Here is a 20,345-nt window from a genome sequence, read left to right on the forward strand (position 1 = left end):
CAAGCTGGAGACCCAGGAGAGACAATGGTGTAGTTCCAGTCCAAGTCCTAAGGCCTGAGATCCAGGAGGGCCAACGATATAAGTTCAAATCCAAAAGCTGGCAGTCTCAAGGCCCAAGAATATTTTGGTTCCAACCCAAAAGCAGAAAAAGACCAATGTCCCAACTCAAGCAGTCAGGCAGGAAGGGTTCCCCTCTTAATTATAAGAAGGTCAGCCTTTTTATTCTATTCAGATCTTCAAATGTTTCGATGAGGGCCACCCACATTAGGGAGGGCAATCTATTTTACTTACATCTACTGATTCAAATGTTAATCTCATCCAAAAACACTCTCACAGACACACCCAAATAATGTTTAACCAAATATCTGGGTACTTGGTGGCCCTGTCAAGTTGACACATAAAAGTAACCATCATACCATAGATTCTGAGAAGACATGTGGTAAAATTCAACATCCATTCTTCATAAAAATAATTCTTAAGAAAATAGAAGATTTTTGTTAATATTTTAAAGATCTAATAGAATAAAATATATTTATTTCAGCCTCCAAATCATATTAATTAGGAAACACTACAAGCATTCCCATTAAAGTCAGGAACAAAACAAAGATGACAAATATCACTATTAATATTTTAGGAAGTATTAGTCATTGCAGTTGGTTGAGAAAAAGTGAGGTATAAAAATAAGAAATAAATAAACATATCATCATTTATAGCTAACATGATTATAAACCTGGAAAACCAAAACAAATCAACTGAAAATCTATCACAAACATTAATAATTCAGTATGTTAGGGGAGCCTAGGTGGCTCAGTTGGTTTCCACTCAGGTCATGATCTCATAGTTCATGAGTTCAAGCCCCGTGTTGGACTCTGTGCTGACAGCTCAGAGCCTGGAGCCTGCTTTGGATTCTGTGTCTCCCTCTCCTTCTGCCCCTCCCCCACTTGTGATCTGTCTCTGTGTCTCAAAAATGAATAAGCATTAAAAAAAATTGTTTTTAATTCAGTATGTTGGCTGCATCAAAATTAATATGCAAAATTTAGTAGTCCTCATATGCAAACAACAAACCGAAGATATAATGGAAGGAGAGCTCCAATTTACAATTGCAATAGAAAAGAGAAAAAACTAAGAATAAATGTTGCAGAAAATGTGCAAGCTAAAAAATTTCTGATGTCTACCAAGGGGCACAAAATACTTGAAGAGATACAAAATAAAGGTATAGAATGTACTTACATAAAAGATTCAATACCATAAAGACATTAATTCTCCCTAAATTTATGAATTCTCTCTAACCTCAATAAAAATGGCAATAGTATGCTTTAGGAAACTGACAAGCTGATTGATTCTAAAAGTCACCTAAAGGGGTGCCTGGCTGGCTAAGTCAGTAAAGCATGCAACTCTTGATCCCAGGGTTGTGATTTCAAGCCCCATATTGGATTTGGAGCCTAATTAAAATAAAAAAGTTTTAGGGCGCCTGGGTGGCTCAGTCGGTTGAGCGTCCGACTTCGCTCAGGTCACGATCTCACGGTCCGTGAGTTCGAGCCCCGCATCAGGCTCTGTGCTGACAGCTCAGAGCCTGGAGCCTGCTTCAGATTCTGTGTCTCCCTCTCTCTCTGGCCCTCCCCCCATTCATGCTGTCTCTCTCTGTCTCAAAAATAAATAAATGTTAAAAAAAAAAAATTAAAAAAAAAATAAATAAAATAAAATAAAATAAAAGTTTTAAAAATAGATAAATCTCACATAAAAAATAAGGAAGAACAACCAAGACAATTCTGAAAAGGAAGAATAATGATAGAGAACTAGACTAACCAGATATTAAAATAAAGTTGCAATGATTAAGTTATAACAGTGTGTACTAGTATATGAACAGACAAATCAAGGCAACAGATTAAACAGACCTAAGAAAACAGACCTTGAAACATACCAAAATACTTAGGAAAATTCAGTAAATTTTCCAATCAGTGAGAAAAATATTAAATACATAATAAATATTGCTGGTACAACTGAATGATGAATTCCAGATAGATCAAATATTTAAATATAAGTAGTAAAATCATAAGATTAAAAAATGATAATTTTATTTGTAACATGGAAATATAGAGAATTTCTAAATAAGATAGAAGATAGAAATGAAAAGACACATATAGAACTTTATGCAAACAAACACATAAAACAGAGAATTAATACTTGTTTCAAACACATTGGCCAAAAAAAAAAAAAAAAAGACCATGTATTAGGTCAAAACAAAATCTAAGTATACTCTAAAAGGTAGACATCATGTACATCATTTTCTCTGATCATCATTAGAAATTAAATAACAGAGGTGCCTGGGTGGCTCAATCAGTTAAATGTCAGACTTCAGGTCAGGTCATGATCTAGCAGTTTATGAGTTCGGGCCCATGTCAGGCTTTGTGCTGACAGCTCAGAGCCTGGAGCCTGCCTCAAATTCTGTCTCCCCCTCTCTCTGCCCCTGCCCCTGCTCACACTCTGTCTCTACTTCAAAAGTAAACATTAAAAATTTTTTTTTTAATCTTTAAAAAAAAAACAAAACCCTACAGCAAACATTATGTTAATGGTGAAAAACTCAAAGCTTTCTGGTTAAGATTAGGAAAATGGTACGGATGTACCTTCTCTCTACTGCTTTTTTAATGTTTGTTTATTTATTTTGAGAGAAAGAGAAAGCATGAGCAGGGGAGGAACAGAGAGAGAGGGAGAGAGAGAATCCCAAGCAGGCTCCGCACTCAGCATAGAGCCCAACACAGGGCTCCATCTCACCACTGTGAGATCATGACCTGAGCCGAAATGAAGAGTTAGATCCCTAACTGGCTGAGCCCACCCAGGTGCTCCCTCACTACTGCATTTTAACATCATACTATAAGTCCTAGCTAATAGATAAGATAAAATAACATATACAGGTTGGAAGGAAAAAAGATAAAACTGTCTTTGTTCACAGATGACATAATCATCTATGTAGCAATCCTAAAGAATCTATTAAAAAAACCTCCTGGGACTGATAAGCAATTATAATAAGGCTTCAGGATACAAGGTTAGTGTAAAAAAAGTCAGTCACATTCATATACACCAGTAATGAACAACTGGAATTTAAAATTAAAAACACATTACTATTTACATTACACCACATACAAAAGTTAACTTGAGTGGATCAAAGACCTAAATGCAAAGACCTAAATCTATAAAACTCTTACAGGAAAACACTGGGGAAAATCTTCATGATATTGGATTTGGCAATAATTTCTTGGATATCACACCAAAAACCACAAGCAACCCAAGAAAAAATAGATAAACTGGACTTAATCATAATTTAAAACTTGTATATATCAAAGGACACAATCAAGAGAGTTAAAAGACAATCTATAGGAGAAAATATTTTCAACTCATATACATACATATAAATGCAACCCAATTCAAAAATGGGCAAAGGAACTGCCAACAGACACATGAAAATATGCTCAGCATCACTAATCATCAGGGAAATGCAAATCAAAACCACAGTGAGATAGCACCTCACAACTGTCAGAATGGCTAAAATTAAAGCACAAGAAACAACAAGTGTTAGGGAGGATATAGAGAAAAAAGAACCCTCATGCACTGTTGGTCAAAATGCAAACTGGGGGGCGCCTGGGTGGCTCGGTTAAGCAGCGGGTTAAGCAGCCGACTTCGGCTCAGGTCATGATCTCACGGTCCGTGAGTTCAAGCCCCGCATCAGGCTCTGTGCTGACAGCTCAGAGCCTGGAGCCTGTTTCAGATTCTGTGTCTCCCTCTCTCTGACCCTCCCCCGTTCATGCTCTGTCTCTCTCTATCTCAAAAATAAATAAACGTTAAAAAAATTTTTTTTTAAATGCAAACTGGTACAGCTACTGTGGAAAACATATGGATGTTCCTCAAAAAATTAAAAATACAACTACCATATGATCCAGTAATTCTGCTACTAAGTATTCACACAAAGAATACAAAGATACTAATTTGAAAAAATATATGCACTCCTATGTTTATTGAAGCATTATCTACAATAACCAAAATGTGGAAGCAACCCAAGTGTCCATCATTAGATGAATGGATAAAAAAGATGTGGTATATTTATATACAACAGAATATTATTCAGCCATAAAAAAAGAATAAAATCTTGCCATTTGCAACACCATGGATGAATCTAGAGGATGTAATGCTAAGTGAAATAGGTTAGTCAGATAAAGAGACAAATACCATAAGATTTCACTTATATGTGGAATTTAAGAAACAAAATATATGGACAAAGGAAAAAAAGAGACAAAACAAAAAACAGACCCTTAACTATAGAGAACAAAATGATGGTTACCAGAGGGGAGGTGGGCTGGGAGATTGATCAAATAGGCGAAGGGGATAAAGAGTTCACTTATCATGGGGTGCCTGGGTGGCTCAGTCGTTAAGCATCCAACTTCAGCTCAGGTCATGATCTCATGGTTCCTGGGTTCTGGCCCTGCATCAGTCTCTGTGCTGACAGCTCAGAGCCTGGAGCCTACTTTGAATTCTGTGTCTCCCTCTCTTTGCCCCTTCCTCATTTGCACTGTCTCTATCTCTCAAAAACGAAACATTAAAAAAAAAAGAGAGAGAGAGTACACTTATCATGATGAGCACTGAGTAATGTACAGAATTGTTGAATCACCATTGTATACATGAAACTAATATACATTGTATATTAAGTATAGTGGAATTAATTTTTTTTTTTTTAATGGGCAAAGGGGGGCTCCTGGGTGGCTCAGTCAGTTAAGAGTCCAACTTCGGCTCAGATCATGATCTTGAGTTTTTGTACGTTCGAGCCCTGCATCAGGCTCTGTGCTGACAGCTTGGAGCCTGGAGCCTGCTTCAGATTCTGTGTCTCCCTCTCTCTCTGCCACTCCCCTGCTCGCGCTCTCTCTCTCTCTCAAAAATAATAAACATTAAAATTTAAAAAAAACACCTGGAACTTGAAATATGGCTTAAATTGGAACATGGGTAGTTCATCCATAGTGACAGGTATAAAGACTGAGTAAGTGGGTAAGGATACTGGATTAGTAGGTATTTGTGGTGATAGGAGGCTGTGGAAGTTCTCCAGCTTGCTTCAGTTTTCTCAGTGAATTAGGAAGCAAGCTCATCACTGAAAAGAAGTACTGAGGTTTTGATGAGAGAAGAAAAAGTATGAAATAATGTTCTGGGAGAGTAAGTGAACTTGGGAAATAGGAATACTTGGAAGCATTAAGGGCTCAACTTTATTAAAAAATAACCAAATAAAAACTATATGAGTGGGTATATATGTGTATTTTCTTACATTTATATATGAATTTTTATATATGTATATAAGATGTCTGTGTATAATATATGTATAAGCACAGAAAAGGATCCAGAAGTATACATACCAAATTGTTAATAATGCTTACTATTAGAGAGAGATATATATAGGGAGGGGGAGTGGAAGATACTCCTATATTATTTGAATTTTTGATCAGCATGTATTATTTTTATAATTAAAATAAAATAGCCTAGAAGTTTATAGTGTGAGAGGACAGTTTATTTTTTTAATTAATTAATTTTTTTGATCAAAATAAGGGCCTTGATAAATGTCTCTGGAGAGATGGAAAGAGGAAAAAATAGGATATAAACAACTATTATGTACAACTCCCAATGGTAAAATTCTCCCAGTCATCCCCTCCATCTCCCAAGTGTCTGAGGCAGTGATTGGGCACCACCAAGTAAATACAAAAATATCCAGGTTCTGACTCTAGGCGCTGATGGAAAAGGGGCAGGTCAGGCCTCCCAGGCATAAATGGAAGGAGCAGATATGATGTAAATCACATGAATTTCCATCTTCAAGGTAACTCCAAACTGCTGGCTGGCTCAGGGCATCCCCAGAACCCTCCTGCATTCTCCTGCATGTTGACTGCATCTGGTAGCAGACCCCAAGTGAGACCCAGTATACTGGCCAGGGTCATGGTGTCACACATGGACCAGCAAAAGCACACATAGCACTGGCCAGGCCCATGGCCACCAACAGTCCCAAAGCTGGAGGAGAGGAAAATTTAGAACACTGATCAAGATGCACAGCACCCTCACCTCAACTAGGCAAAGGATATGTCATAATTAAACACAATTATCAACTCCGTAGTAAAGCTGATTATCAACAAGACACTATGAGAAAAGCAGAGGCATCACTCACCTTGAACACTTCAGAGAAGAAGCCAGACCCTATTTTTTCACAGGTGAAGTCATCTAAACGCGTCAGTCTAGAAAAGGCACTTATAAGAGCTCGATATGAAGATGGCCAAACTCTTCCCACCTGGGTCATGTTCCCATCCCCCCCACCACCTCCTTCAAGATCTTCAAGACGCTCCACACGTGGAGGAAAGCCTGCAATTGAATTCCGTTTGCTCCGATCCATAGTCTCAATAATCACTTTTTCTTCTTTTAAGAAGGAACTCCACACATAATACGATTTTGTTGAGTTTTACTTCTCTTCCGGTTTGATGCTAAAAGAGATATCAGAAAGATATTTCATTAAAACCATTAATGAATAAATACATGCAAACCAATGAATTATCAATGTAAAAATATTTCCTCTTTCACATTCTAGGTCCTGATTTTCAGATCTAAAAAATATACTTTATACCTTTACCTTCAAAAATACTCATATATTTAAAGCCCAAAATGTAGTCAGTCTTTAGAGTAGGCTATAATAAATATCAACTGCATTCTAAAAAACAAAATAACAATAATATCTATCATTCATTGAGCACCCATTCTAGGAATCATAGTATAAAAGCTGTACATAGTTCATCATTTCATTCTCAAATAATCCATGATAGGGGAGCCTGTGTGACTCAGTTGGTTAAGCATCCGACTCTTCGTTTTGGTTCAGTCATGATCTTGTAGTTCATGAGTTCAAGCCTGCATCAGGCTCTGTGCTGACAACCTGGACTCTGCTTGGGATTCTCTGTCTCCCTCTCTCCCTGCCCCTTACCCATACTCATGCTCTCTTTCTCTCTCAGAAATAAATAAACATTTAAATAATAATAATAATCCATGATATAAGAATTAGTATGTTCTTGGGGCACCTGGGTGGCTCAGTAGGTTAAGTGTCCAACTTTGGCTCCGGTCATAATCTCACAGTTTGTGAGTTTGAGCCCTGCATGGGGCTCTGTGCTGACAGCTCAGAGCCAGGAGCCTGCTTCAGATTCTGTGACTCCCTATCACTGCCCCTCCCCTGCTCAAACTCTCTCTCTCTCTCTCTCTGTCTCTGTCTCTCTCTCAAAAATAAATAAACATTAAAAAAATAAACTTTAGAAAAGGGGATCAGTACTTGAGTGCGGAGAAAGACAAGGGTGACTGTAATGTGGACAGAGATAGAAAAGATGGGGAAAAATAAACTTCACTTTAGAAAAATAAAATACAATGGGGCACCTGGGTGGCTCAGTTGGTTAAGTTTCCAACTTCAGCTCAGGTCATGATCTCACAGTTCGTGAGTTCAAGCCCCATGTCAGGCTCCATGTTGACAGTTCAGAGCCTACAGCCTGTTTCTGTCTTCCAGTCTCTCTGTTCTCCCTGCTTGTGTGCTCTCTCTCTCAAAAATAAAAGTAAACATTAAAATTAAAAAAAAAAAAGAAAGTACAAAATACTGAAGTTAAAACTACATAAAACATAGTTGCTTGTGAAATTACTGAACAATCTGACTGCCTTACTATCTACTGACTTTTAATTTTTTTAGATATATTTCATTTTGAATGAAATACATTATTAACTTCCACAATGCCCTCAATTTTTCTGGTGGGTAGCAGATTCTATTGTCTATACTAAGACTTGGAAGACAGAATTGCTCATTGCAGCTCAATAGGTCTGAGAGGAGGTAAGGAATACCTAATACCAACTAAACTGGTTTGGTTGGAGCTGTTACAAGTTTCAAAATAGCACAATAGGCTGAAATTTTTCTTTTTTCTTTCTTTTTTTTTTTTTTCAAGTAGGCTCCATGCCCAGCGTGGAGCCCAACACAGGGCTTGAACTCATGATCCTGAGATCAAGACCTGAGCTGAGATCAAGAGTTGACTGCTCAACCAAATGTGCCAGTCAGGTGCCCCTAGGCTGAAATTTTTGATATTTTTATTCTGAAAAGCAAATATCTTTGTATCTTGGTTCATGGGGAAGGGGGAAAGTATTTATTTAAAAGGTATATGCTGGGGAGCCTGGGTGGCTCAGTTGGTTAAGTATCTGACTTTTGCTCAGGTCATGATCTCATGGTTCATGAGTTTGAGCCTTGCACTTCGGATCCTCTGTCTCCCTCTCTCTCTCTGCCCCTCCCCTGCTCATTCTCTCTCTCTCTCTCTCTCTCTCTCAAATAAATAAATAAATACAATTTTTTAAGAAGGTTAAAAAAATAAAAGGTATATACTTATACAAACTCCTGCACAACAGGAGATGTGAACAAGAATATTCATTTTATTTCAGCATTGTTTGTAATAAGTGTGTGTGTGGAGGGGGGAGGAAACAACCCAAAGTTAATCTGTAAGAACAATAGGAAACTGTAGAATATGTTCAATGAAATACATAGCACTTACAATGAATGAACTCTATCTAGCAATGTAGATGTATTTCAAAAGCAATACTAAGTAGGGGGAAAGAAGCAAGTTGTAGTTAAGTGGTATCATTAAAATTTAATTCAAAAACATTTGTTTAAGTTACAAAAAAATGGAAGTGAAAAGAAAGCTGGGGTAGCAATACTTATATGGACAAAATGGGACTTTAAAAAAAAGATGATAAAAAGAAACAAAGGAGGACACTACATAATGATAAAGGGAAAATTTCAACAAGAGAATGTAACAACTATAAATACATAAAGTAATTATTAACAGACATAAAGGAAAAAATTGACAATGATACAATAGTAGGGGACTTTAACACCCCACTTACATCGATAGATAGATCAGACAGAAAATCAACAAGGAAACAATAGCTTTGAATGACACGTTACACCATATGGATCTAATAGATATATTCAGAACATCCAAAAACAGTGGAATACACATTCTTTTCAAGTGCACATGGAACATTCTCCAGAACAAATCACATGTTAGACCACAAAACAAGTCTCAACAAATTGAAAAAGACTAAAATCATATCACGCATCTTTCCTGAGGATAATAGTATGAAACTAGAAACCAATCACAAGAAAAAATCTGGATAGAACACAAATACACAGAGGCTAAATAACTTGCTAGTAAACAATAAATGGGTCAACCGAGAAATCAAAGAAATTTAAAAATACATGGAGACAAATGAAAAAGAAAATACAACTGTCCAAAATCTTTGGGATGCAGCAAAAGCTATTCTAAAGGGAATATTATAATAATGCAGGCCTACCTCAAGAAACAAAAAAAAAATCTCAAATAAACAACCTAACTTTACACCTAAAGGAGCTAGAAAAAGAGTAACAAAGCCTAAAGCTAGTAGAAGGAAGATAATAATAAAGATTAGAGCACAAATAAATGAAATAGAAACTAAAAAAAAAAAAAAAAAAAAAAAAAAAAAAAAACAATGAAACCAGGACCTGGTTCTTTGAAAAGATCAACAAAATCGATAAGCATTTAGCCAGACTCATCAAAAAAAAAAAAAAAAAAAAAAAAAAAAGAGAGAGAGAGAGAGAGAAAGAGGACTCAAATGAATAAAATCAGAATGAAGGAGGAGAAATAAAAACAACACCAACACCAAGAAATACAAAGGATTATAAGAGAATATTATGAAAAATTATATGCCAACACCCAAAAAACAAATAATCCAGTGAAGACATGGGCAAAAGACATGGATAGACACTTCTCCATAGAAGACATCTAGATGGCCAACCAACACATAAAAAAATGCTCAACATCACTCATCACATCAAAACAGTGAGATACAACCTCACACCATTCAGAATGGCTAACATTAACAACTCAGGTAACAACAGATGTTGGTGAGGATGCGGAGAAAGAGGATCTCTTTTGCACTGCTGGTGGGAATGCAAACTGATGCAGCCACTCTGGAAAACAGTATGGAGGTTGCTCAAAAAATTAAAAATAGAACTACCCTACAACCCAGCAATTGCACTACTGGGTAGTAGAGAGAGAGAGAGAGAGAGAGAGAGAGAGAGAATTGCAAGCAGGCTCTGCACTGACAACACAAAGCCTGATGTAGGACTCGAACTCATGAACTGTGAGATCATGACCTGACAAGAAACCAAAACTCGGACACCTAACTGTCTGAGACACCCAAGTGCTCCCTAAATGACCATGTTTTAAATGAAATCAACCAAGCTACAAGTGACTTTCAATTTAATCTGATAAATTTTACTTAGCCATGAAAGGCAACAAAAGTACAAATGAAACCACGTCCTATTTTTTAAGTCTGAAAATGATTAATTAAAAAAATTTTTTTAATGTTTATTTTATTTTTGAGAGAGAGATAGAGCAGGGGAGGGGCAGAGAGAGAGACACACACAAAATTCAAAGCAGGCTCCAGGTTCTGAGCTGTCAGCATAGGGCCTGACACAAGGCTTGAATCTGCAAACTGTGTGATCATGACCTGAGCCGAAGTCAGACACTCAACCAACTGAGTCACCCAGGCACCCCTGAAAATGATTAATTTTAAAGTAAAAAAGAAATTATTTGAAATGTGTGAGATTTTTACATTTTCAGCCTCTCAATTACCTCCCTTAGTCTTATTTATGGAATATTATATTTTTTATACTAATTGTACCCCTGAAAGTATACAATTTTGGGGAACAAAGACAACTGCAATTACTCTCACATTTACTAGAAAGATTCAATGACTGAAAAAATGCAGGTTTCACTTTAAACAGACCACTTGAGGGGCGCCTGGGTGGCTCAGCCAGTTGAGCATTGCACTCTTGACTACAGCGTAGGTCATGATCTCATGGTCTGTGGGTTCGAGCCCCACATCAGGCTCCATGCTGGCAGTGCGGAGCCTGCTCGGGACTGTCTCTCTCTCCCTTCTCTCTGCCCCTTCCCCACTCATGCTCTCTCACTCTCTCTCAAAAACAAATAAATGTTAAAAAAAAAAAAGAAGAAGAATTAATTTTCAGAGCACCTGGGTATTTTAGTCGGTGGAGCATCTGAATTTGGCTCAGGTTATGATCACAGTTTGTGAGTTCGAGGCCTGCATTGGGCTTTGTGCTGACAGCTCAGAGCTTAGAGCCTGCTTCGGATTCAGTGTCTCCCTTTCTCTCTGCACCTCCCCCACTCATTCTTTCTCCCTCTCTCTTTTTTTTTTTAATTTATTTATTTTTGAAAGAGTGAGACAGAGCACGAGTAGAGGAAGGGCAGAGAGAGGAGACACAGAATCTGAAGCGGGCTCCAGGCTCTGAGCAAGTGTTCAGCACAGAACCCGATGCAGGTCTCGAACCCACAAACCGTGAGATCACAACCTGAGCCAAAGTTGGACACTTAACCGACTGAGCCACCCAGGCGCACCCCCCCCTCAAAATTAAACATTAAAAAAAAGAAGAATTCATTTTCCTGGGACAAGATGCAGCCATTCATGCTGTTCCTGACAGTGTGAGGATCAGAAGAACTGCACATGGTAAATGGACCACCACATTTCACAGAAAGTACATTGTTTCCAAGGGAATGTGGGAAAAACTGCAAAGTCTATACATTTAGTAAGGATGGCACCTTGTTTGCCTGGGGCAATGGAGAAAAATAAATATTATCAATGTCACTAACAAGGGACTACTGCACTCCTTTGACCTCCCAAAGGCAATTTGCCTTGAGTTCTCACCCAAAAACACTGTCTTGGCAATGTGGCAGCCTCACATTACTTCTAAAGACGGCACAGCTAGGATACCCAACCTACCACTTTATGATGTGAAAACAGGTACATGTTTGAAGTCTTTCATCTAGAAAAAAATGCAAAATTGGTGTCCATCCGGGTGAGGAGATGAATATTTGTGTTGGAAATGTTAACGGGGCACCTGAGTGGCTCAGTTGGTTGAGCCTCCGACTTCAGCTCAGGTTATGATCTCATGCTTCATGGGTTTGAGCCCTGCATGACACTATCTGCTGTCAGCACAGAGCCTGCTTTGGATCCTCTGTTTTCCTTTCTCTCTGCCCCTCCCCTGCTCTCACTTTTTCTCTCTTTCAAACATAAATAAACATTAAAAAATAAAAAGGAAATGTTAACAATGAAGTTCACTTCTTTGAAAAAAATTCTAGTATGGAAATATTTATGAAATAAATTTACTATTTATTATAAATGTATAGTTTTATTGCCTTATATGGCATCATAGGGTTTCCCTAAATACTGTTAATAGATTAAAAATTGCTATTAATTCATTTGAATAACTCTTCTATATCTAAATGCTAGTGAAATTCTAAAACACAAAGATTTCCTTTTATAATAAGTTTTTATTTTTTAAAGACTTTTTAATTTTTATTTTTTTTAGAGAGAGGAAGAGAGAGTGTGCGTGCGAACAGGGGAGAGCAGAGAGAGGGAGAAGGAGAATCCCAACTAGGTCCTGCGTTGTTAGCATGGAGCCCAACACAGGGCTCAATCTCATGAACCTGAGATCATGACCTGAGCTGAAATCAAGAGTCGGATGTTCAACCAACTGCCCCAAACTTGGAATTCTTAAATGAAAACTGGTGATAGTATGATCTGCTTCACTAAAAATATTTCAGCTGGAGTCCCAGTGGTTCTCATTTAGGGACATGTGAAAATTTAGGGGGAGGAAGGTCCTTGTCAGGGAGGAGTTACTGTCACAGTGGTGAAGGTGTGGGGTGGGCACTACTGGCATTTTAGTGGGCAGGGGCCAGGAAAGCTAAATGTCCTACAATGCATAGAACACTCCTGCACAACAAAGAATTGTCCTGCCCTAAATGCCAATAGTGCCCTCGTTGAGAAATACTGTGTTAGAAAAGCTACATCAGTTTGGTACTTTAAACTAGGAAATAGCCTTTAGCAGTCTTTCAAAAATGCCAAAATTATGTTGCTAGGAAGGACACAAATCATTTTTTAGTAACTGTATTCTCAATTTCAACACTTATAAACTTGGAAGTTCAAACCTTTTGCTTTCTTTTTTACATAGGCGAGTGTTGCTTTTCAAAGGCTAATTTTCACTTATATTGGGGATTGATTTATTTTTCACAAAGAAGGTACAATTAAAAACTTTGGGGAAAGTAAAAGCTACCAGTAAATGAGCCAGTGAATTAAATACTCTATATCCAATATTATATATATTATCCTTCAAAGCAGGAACTCCACAAATGATTTTCCAGAGAATCAAGGAAACTTTTCTAGGACTCACAGTTAGATCATACTCCCATCTGAAATGTTTCTGGAAATAATAACTGCAGTTACCATTTACCATGGACCATGCATTCTACCAAGTGGGTTTTTGTTTGTTTCATTTTGTTTTAAATTTTTTTTAATGTTTATTTATTTTTGAGAGAGAGAGCACAAGCCGGGGAGGGCAGAGAGAGAGGGAGACACAAAATCCACAGTAGGATCCAGACTCTAAGCTCTCCACACAGAGCCTGATGCGGGGCTCAAACCCATGAACCATGAGATCATGACCTGAGCTCAACTGACTCAGGCGTTCAAACGACTAAACCACCTAGGCACTCCTACCAAGTGTTTTGCATACGCTATCTCTAGTATTTATGACAACTCTGCAAAGTAGGTATTATCTCCAATTTAAAGAGGACGAAATTAAGACACTGAGATTAAAAGACTTGATCAAACTCAAATAACTAGTGACAAACTTGGGATTCAAATTCAGTACTTCCAAATTGAAACACTTTCCACCATGATATGTCCTTTCCAGAAAAACAACTAAATTTCGTGAAAAATTATTTGCATATTAAGCTAGGTAGAAAGCTACTATTATTCCACTCCCACCCACCCCTCCACCCCCATCTTGACAACAGAGGCTAAGGAGTATACAATGATAGCTCCACCAGCCTCTGGAACAAAAGCCTTTAGTCATTTAATCACATTCCACAGACATAAAAATGAGCATTGGTTTAAAAAGACAGACTGTCCAAAGAATGGATGCCAAGCTGCAAGCTGACAGGGAAGATAGGTCAACTCCCAATCATATTTCTTTTCCATTCTGATATATAGTATTTATTGTTTCTTACCCTCTCATTTAATAGGCACAAAGTAGAGGAAACTTCACAATAATGGAGATGCAAATAAAATCCTGCAAGGTACTGACTAGTTATCAACCATCAGGTAGCAGGCAGGACATGGCAGTGTCAGTGTCAGCCAGCAACCAAAAATTTTCAATATCCATCCAAATATAGAATTGTATGTGCACAAAGTTGGTAATGAAGTTCCACAAAGTGAGTAAAAGTCTGCTGAGATTTCAGTGGACTTTTATAACCTGGGTATAAAGAGTAGAAAAAGAAGGCCTACAATATCCTAATCATATATTGCTTTCTTTCTATTATCATAAAAATTTCCTAAGTCAAAACAAAACAAGGATTTGTTATGGGTAAGATGTAATCCAGAAAACTAGCCATTTTCCAGAACATGAATACTGACAAGTGCATTAGCTGTGTATCAAGACCAACCACATAGCAAATCTATATGACAGGTCTGCTCAGCTGCTATCCTTTCTATGAACCAACATAGCAAATACAGACACATTTCAGGATGACTGCCCAATTAAAAATAAAAGCAATACTGCTGAACTTGCCATCCTACTGCGAAATAATGAGTTGCAGTTTCCATTCAAACCAAAGGCAATCTAACATAGAAACTGGCATCCCCTATTTAATTAGCCATGAATTACACAATGGCATATATTGGTGTCAGACAGATCAAAAGCCAGTTCTTAAAACTGTATTATCTCTTTTGGATAAACATCTTTTCTACTCTTTTAACTACAATCTACCAGGCCTTATGTCATGACACAAAATAGAAACTTAGGTTTAAAGTTGTAAAGGCATTTACGTTAACTAGTCCAGTCTTTCGGACAATTCAGGAATCCTCTGTTAACTGACTCAAATGTTAATTGGATAACTAGGTAGGTACAAGGCATTATAATAAAATTTAATTAGTTACTATAATCCAAACAGTCCTCCAAGTGCTTTATATTTAATATTCATAATAGCCCAATAAAATAGATACTATTATTCTTGTTTTTTAAATGTGGAAACAAAGACATGAAGGAATTAGTTAACTGGTCCAAGCTCCTACAGCCAAGAAGTTGTAGAGCCAGAATTCAAATCCAGAGCCTGTACTCTTAATCATTATACTACTTCCTCTCTTAGATAAGCATATAGAAAACCAAATAAAACGTGATTCAACCCCTCCAGGAGCTTAATCTCCCCTTGGAAAGACACATGTAATTCAATGAGTACAATACAATGTGATAATTGCTAATGACATGTTAAAAATAAAGAGGACTTAAAGCACTAGCAGTAAGGACAGAGAATTAGGAAAGCACGTAAGTGACTTTAAAAACAAGAGCAAAAATTGGGGTGCCTGGGTGGCTCAGTTAAGCCTCCGACTTTGGCTCAGGTAATGATCTTGCAGTCCGTGAGTTCGAGCCCCACATCGGGCTCTGTGCTAAAGCTCAGAGCCTGGAGCCTGCTTCAGATTCTGTGTCTCCCTCTCTCTGCCTCTCCCCCACTCATGCTCTGTCTCTCTCTCTCTCTGTCAAAAATAAATAAACATTAAAAAAATTTAAAACGAGAGCAAATAGAAGTAGGAGAAAGTAGGAGGTATGAGCAGTACTTAGGATGACTCCAAGTTTACCTAGAATCCTCCCCATGTTTCAAGCTTGGGTGATTTGGGGAATGAGTAGGAATTCACCAAAGGAAAATATTTGTGAACTGATTAAAATTCTCTTCTGATCACAGAGTTTGAGGTGCCTAAAAGAATACCAAGTGACAATATTTAGGAAGCAGCTATCGACACCACACTGGAGTCAGAAGAGAAGACTAGCCTGGAGACGCAGATTTGAAAGTCATTAGCACTTCCAAATATTCTAAAGAGTCTCTCAAAGTAGAGAATATGAGTAATAGCTAATATTTACTGAGTTGCTATTATGTGCCACAGCCCAGTCTCCTTCTCGACATCCTTAAATGAGATCAGATAAGAGGCCAAGGAAACACTAACATATACAGAACAAAAGGGAAACAACAGAGGTAAAAATAAAACCAGGAGAAAGTATGTCACACAAGCCAAAGGTGGAAATGATGAACATTATCAAATGCCACAAGGTAGTCAAATAATATGAAGAATGGTGGCCAATGGATTGAACATTACAGAAGCAAGAGTCAGCCCAGCCTACTGAAAAAACACCACTAAGAAAGAGCCCACTAATTCCTCCAGTGGCTTGTTCTATTATTGGAAAGTTCTAATTGTTACAAAAGTTTTTCTTTCTGAAGAAATATTAGAATGGAAAACAAAGTATTCTATTCAAATTCTGACTCTGAAGGAGAATTAAGAGCTATAATGACTTAAATACAGTAATGATACTTGATTGAATCCTGATTTGAACAAACTAGATATAAAAGATAACTGAGGAAATTTTTATAAGGATTTCTACTAGATGATGGTAGAAAATCATTTTTTTAAGTTTATCAATCTTTTTTTAGTAATCTTTACACCCAACATGGATCTCAGACTTACAACCACGAGATCAAGAGTCACATGCTCTTCTGCCTGAGCCAGTCAGGCACCCTGATGATAGTAGAAAATTATTATCAATTTTGTTAAGTGTGACAATGACATTAAGATTATATAAGACTTATTTTTGGAAAAACAGAGGTGAAATAGCATGTCTGTAGTTTCATTAAAATATATCAGAAAAAAATAAATGTAGCAAATTTTACAAAATGTTAATAACTTATATATGGGAGATGGGTAAATGGGTGTTACTTACATTTTGCTCATAATAACAAAAACAAAAAGGCTTCAGAAACAAAAGATAAACATTTTTTCAATTAAAAAAATCCAGCAAATTAATATAGGTATACCTTATTTTATTGTGCATAAATTACTATGCTTCACAGATAGTGCATTTTTTACAAACTGAAGGTTTATGGCAACCCTGCATTGATTAAGTCTATTGGCACCATTTTCCAACAGCATTTCTTCACTTCTCATCTCTCTCTCATTTTGGTAATTCTTCCACTACGGCAAACTTTTCATTATTATCGTACTTGTTATGGTGATCTGTGATGTTACTAATTATCTGGGGATGTCACAAACTGCACCATATAAGATGGAGAACTGAAATGATGAATATTGTGAGTGTTCTAACTGCCCCATCAACCAGCTTTTCCCTCTTCTCTCTCCTTTTCTTAGGGCTTCCCTAGTCCCTGAGACACAATCTTGAAGTTAGGCCAGTTAATTTTTACTTTCAAGTCTTATTACTTAAGGAACACATTTCAGGAGCACCTGGGTGGCCCAGTCAGTTAAGTGTCTGACTTCAGTCCAGGTCACAATCTCATGGTTTGTGAGTTGGAGCCTAGCAGGCATCGGACTCTGTGCTGAGAATGCACAGCCTGCCTGGGATTCTCTCTCCCTCTCTGCCCCTCCCCTACTTGTGCATTCTCAATCTCCTTCTCTCTCTCTGTCTCTCTCTCTCAAAAATATAAAAAGAAAAAGAAACACATTCCATAAGGCTACAGCTGCTATAGGAAATGATTCCTTTGATGAATCTGGACAAAATAAACTGAAAATCTCCTGGAAAGGATTCACCATTCTAGATTCCATTAAGAACATTTGCTATTCATGGGAAGAAGTCAAAATAGCAACAGTAAATAAGAGTTTGGAAGAAACTGATTCCAATCCTTCCACATGACTTTGTCAGGTTCAAGACATCAACGGAGGAAGTAACTGCAGATGGGGTGGAAATAGGAAAAAAATTAAAAGTGGAGCCCAAAGATGTGACTCAACTATTACAATCTCATGATAAAACTTTCTTTTTATGGGTGAGCAAATAAAGTATTTTCTTGGGGTGGAATCTACTCCTGAAGATGCTGTGAAGATTGTTGAAATGAAAACAAAGGCTTTAGAACATCACATAAACTTAGGTGATAAAGCAGCTACAAGGTTTGAGAAGACTGACTCCAGTTTGGAAAGAAGTTCTCCTGTGGGTAAAATGCTATCAAACAGCGTCACATGCTACAGAGGAATCATTCCTGGAAGTAACAGAAATATCAATGTGGCAAACTTCACATTCTTGTCTTATTTTAAGAAATTGCTACAGCTGCCTCAACCTTCAGTAACCACTATGCTGATCAGGGAGCAGCCATCAACATCCAGACATGACTCTCCACCAGCAAAAAGATTATGACTCACTGAAAGGTGAGATGATGGTTAGCATTTTTAAGCAATACAGTACTGACCCTCAAACAACACGTTTGAACTACATGGGTCCACTTATAAATGAGTTTTTGAGGGGCGCCTGGGTGGCTCAGTCAGTTAAGCATCCGACTTCGGCTCAGGTCATGATCTCACGGTCCGTGAGTTCGAGCCCCGCGTTGGGCTCTGTGCTGACAGCTTAGAGCCTGGAGCCTGTTTCAGTCTGTGTCTCCCTCTCTCTCTGATACTCCCCTGTTCATGCTCTGTCTCTCCCTGTCTCAAAAATAAATGAAATGTTAAAAAAAAACCATAAATGAGTTTTTGATAAATATAATACAGTACTATAAATATATTTTCCCAAGACTTTCTTAATAACATTTTCATTTCAAAACAAACAAACAAAAAAAAAACAAATTCTTTTCTCTAGCTTACTTTATTGTAAGAATACAATACATAATATATATACAAAATACGTTAATCAACTGCCTTTTTGGTAAGACTTCCATGGGGCACTTGGGTGGCTCAGTCAGTTAAGGGTCTGACTTGGACTCAGATCATGATCTCATGGTTCGTGGGTTCAAGCCCCACGCTGGGCTCTGTGCTGACAGCTCAGAGCCTGGAGCCTGCTTCAGACTCTGTGTCTCCCTCTCTGTCTGTTCCTCCCCTGCTAACACTCTGTCTCTGTCTCTCAAAAATGAATAAATGTTAAAAAATTTTTAAAAAGTGGCACCTGGGTGGCTCAGTCAGTTAAGCGTCCAACTTCAGCTCAGGCTGATTAATAAATAAACAGCAAAAATTTTTAATAAAAAAAAAAAGACTTCCAGTCAACAGCAGGCTATTAGTAGTTAAGTTATATGTGAATTTTTTACCATACTGGGGGTCAACACCCCAACCCCTGTGTTGTTCAGGGTACACTGTATTTTTTAACTAAGGTGTATATATATTTTTTGATATAATGCTACTGTATACATAACAGACTACAGTATAAACATAAATTTTATATGTACTGAGAATCAAAAATTTCATTTGGCCCATTTTAATGTGTTGGTATGGAACTAAATCTGCAGTATCTCCAAGGCTATGCCTGTACAGCAAAGAGATCACAAACATCAACACTAGAAATGGAAAAACCAGCTGCTTTTATGTTGTGTGAATGAGTACTTATTGCTTGGAATAAAATTTCTAAAAAAGCAACACACATATATTCAAAAACTGTTATATCTCAAACAGTTTAAATGGAATAGCAGAGGATATACCATGGTGAACTGTGCTAGATAATTCAAAAAGGACCTAGTGATGGTGAAGATACTGAAATTGAAAAAGCATGTAAAGGCTTAAAATTTCATGAAATGAGAGCAGGAAAAAAGCGATTTTTCTAAAATATTATTATATATTTAACGTATATGGAGGGGGCACCTGGGTGACTCAGCCTGTTAAGCGACAGACTTCAGCTCAGGTCATGATCTCATAGTTCATGAGTTTGAGTCCTGCACAGGACTCTCTGCTGTCTGTGCAAGGAGCCTGCTTCCGATCCTGTCTCCCTCTCTCTGTGCCCGTCCCCCGTGTGCATGTGCACTCTCTCTCAAAAATAAACACTTACGGGGCGCCTGGGTGGCGCAGTCGGTTAAGCGTCCGACTTCAGCCAGGTCACGATCTCGCGGTCCGTGAGTTCGAGCCCCGCGTCAGGCTCTGGGCTGATGGCTCGGAGCCTGGAGCCTGTTTCCGATTCTGTGTCTCCCTCTCTCTCTGCCCCTCCCCCGTTCATGCTCTGTCTCTCTCTGTCCCAAAAATAAATAAAAAATGTTAAAAAAAATAAATAAATAAAATAAACACTTAATAATTAATTAAATATATGTGTGTGACTAAAATAAACAAAATAAATTTTTAAAATTTTGAATCCGGGGCACCCGGGTGGCTCAGTTGGTTAAGTGTCCAACTTTGGCTCGGGCCATGATCTCTTGGTCCATGAGTTCAAGCCCCATGTCCAGTCAGCTCAGAGCCTGGAACCTGCT

At 37.8% G+C, this 20,345-nt stretch overlaps 1 protein-coding gene across 1 annotated transcript in view; it reads right to left on the minus strand.

Moving 5' to 3' along the window:
• TESK2 (testis associated actin remodelling kinase 2) overlaps positions 1-20,345 on the minus strand; it is a 135,736-nt gene that overhangs the window by 100,752 nt on the left and 14,639 nt on the right. Inside the window, exon 2 of the mRNA XM_030324475.2 lies at positions 6,188-6,497. Within this exon, the coding sequence (XP_030180335.1) occupies positions 6,188-6,409 (222 nt within the window). The 5' untranslated portion in view covers positions 6,410-6,497. The remainder of the gene's footprint in view (positions 1-6,187; positions 6,498-20,345) is intronic.

The sequence above is a fragment of the Lynx canadensis genome, chromosome C1 (assembly GCF_007474595.2).
Source record: "Lynx canadensis isolate LIC74 chromosome C1, mLynCan4.pri.v2, whole genome shotgun sequence".
NCBI lineage: Eukaryota > Metazoa > Chordata > Mammalia > Carnivora > Felidae > Lynx > Lynx canadensis.